The sequence below is a fragment of the Chaetura pelagica genome, unplaced genomic scaffold, assembly GCF_000747805.2.
Source record: "Chaetura pelagica isolate M959 unplaced genomic scaffold, ChaPel_1.0 scaffold658, whole genome shotgun sequence".
Taxonomy (NCBI): Eukaryota; Metazoa; Chordata; class Aves; order Apodiformes; family Apodidae; genus Chaetura; species Chaetura pelagica.
The window spans coordinates 133,482-134,007 of NW_009954168.1; the positions used below are offsets into that span (position 1 = coordinate 133,482).

General features: G+C 50.2%; 1 protein-coding gene across 1 annotated transcript in view; it reads left to right on the forward strand.

The window, feature by feature from the left end:
* Nucleotides 1-526, forward strand: part of CTSH (cathepsin H) — a gene marked incomplete at its 5' end in the record, with an annotated part of 5,941 nt that overhangs the window by 1,337 nt on the left and 4,078 nt on the right. Inside the window, one exon of the mRNA XM_010002838.1 lies at nucleotides 25-80. Within this exon, the coding sequence (XP_010001140.1) occupies nucleotides 25-80 (56 nt within the window). The remainder of the gene's footprint in view (nucleotides 1-24; nucleotides 81-526) is intronic.

A 526-nucleotide genomic window follows, 5' to 3' on the forward strand; every position in this document is an offset into this window, starting at 1 on the left:
TCCCTCACTCAGCACTTCCCCTAGGCGGAGCAGCAGCTGGTTGACTGCGCCCAGGCGTTCAACAACCACGGCTGCAGTGGGTAAGTAAAGTAATAAAGAATAAAAACTGCGAGTATGTTATGTTCCATGGTGGACAGACAGCCTTCCTCAAGATCCAGTGTCAGGATCCTTACAGATCTTGGAATGGGTTTTGGTTCTCCTTGGCTGAGACGTGTCAGGGAAAGGAGTTTTGGGTATGGTTTGATTTGCTGATTTTAACTGTGCCCTCCTGAGGGGTTAGAATGTTTCACAAAATCTCCCACATTTACCAACCTCTGTTGTTCCTCTTTTTAACTACTTTCACTTCTGATACTTGTTTTGTCACCACGTCCTGTGCTCTGGCAGTCACGGGGCTGCATGGTGAGGCTTTAAGATGCTCGTGGGAAACAAGGGGAGTTTTATCTGCTGCTGGGCTCCCGGGTCAGGCGCAGCTCCTGGCACTGAGAGCAGCCCCCAGAAACCTCTGCTTCCCTTTGGTGCATTCCTG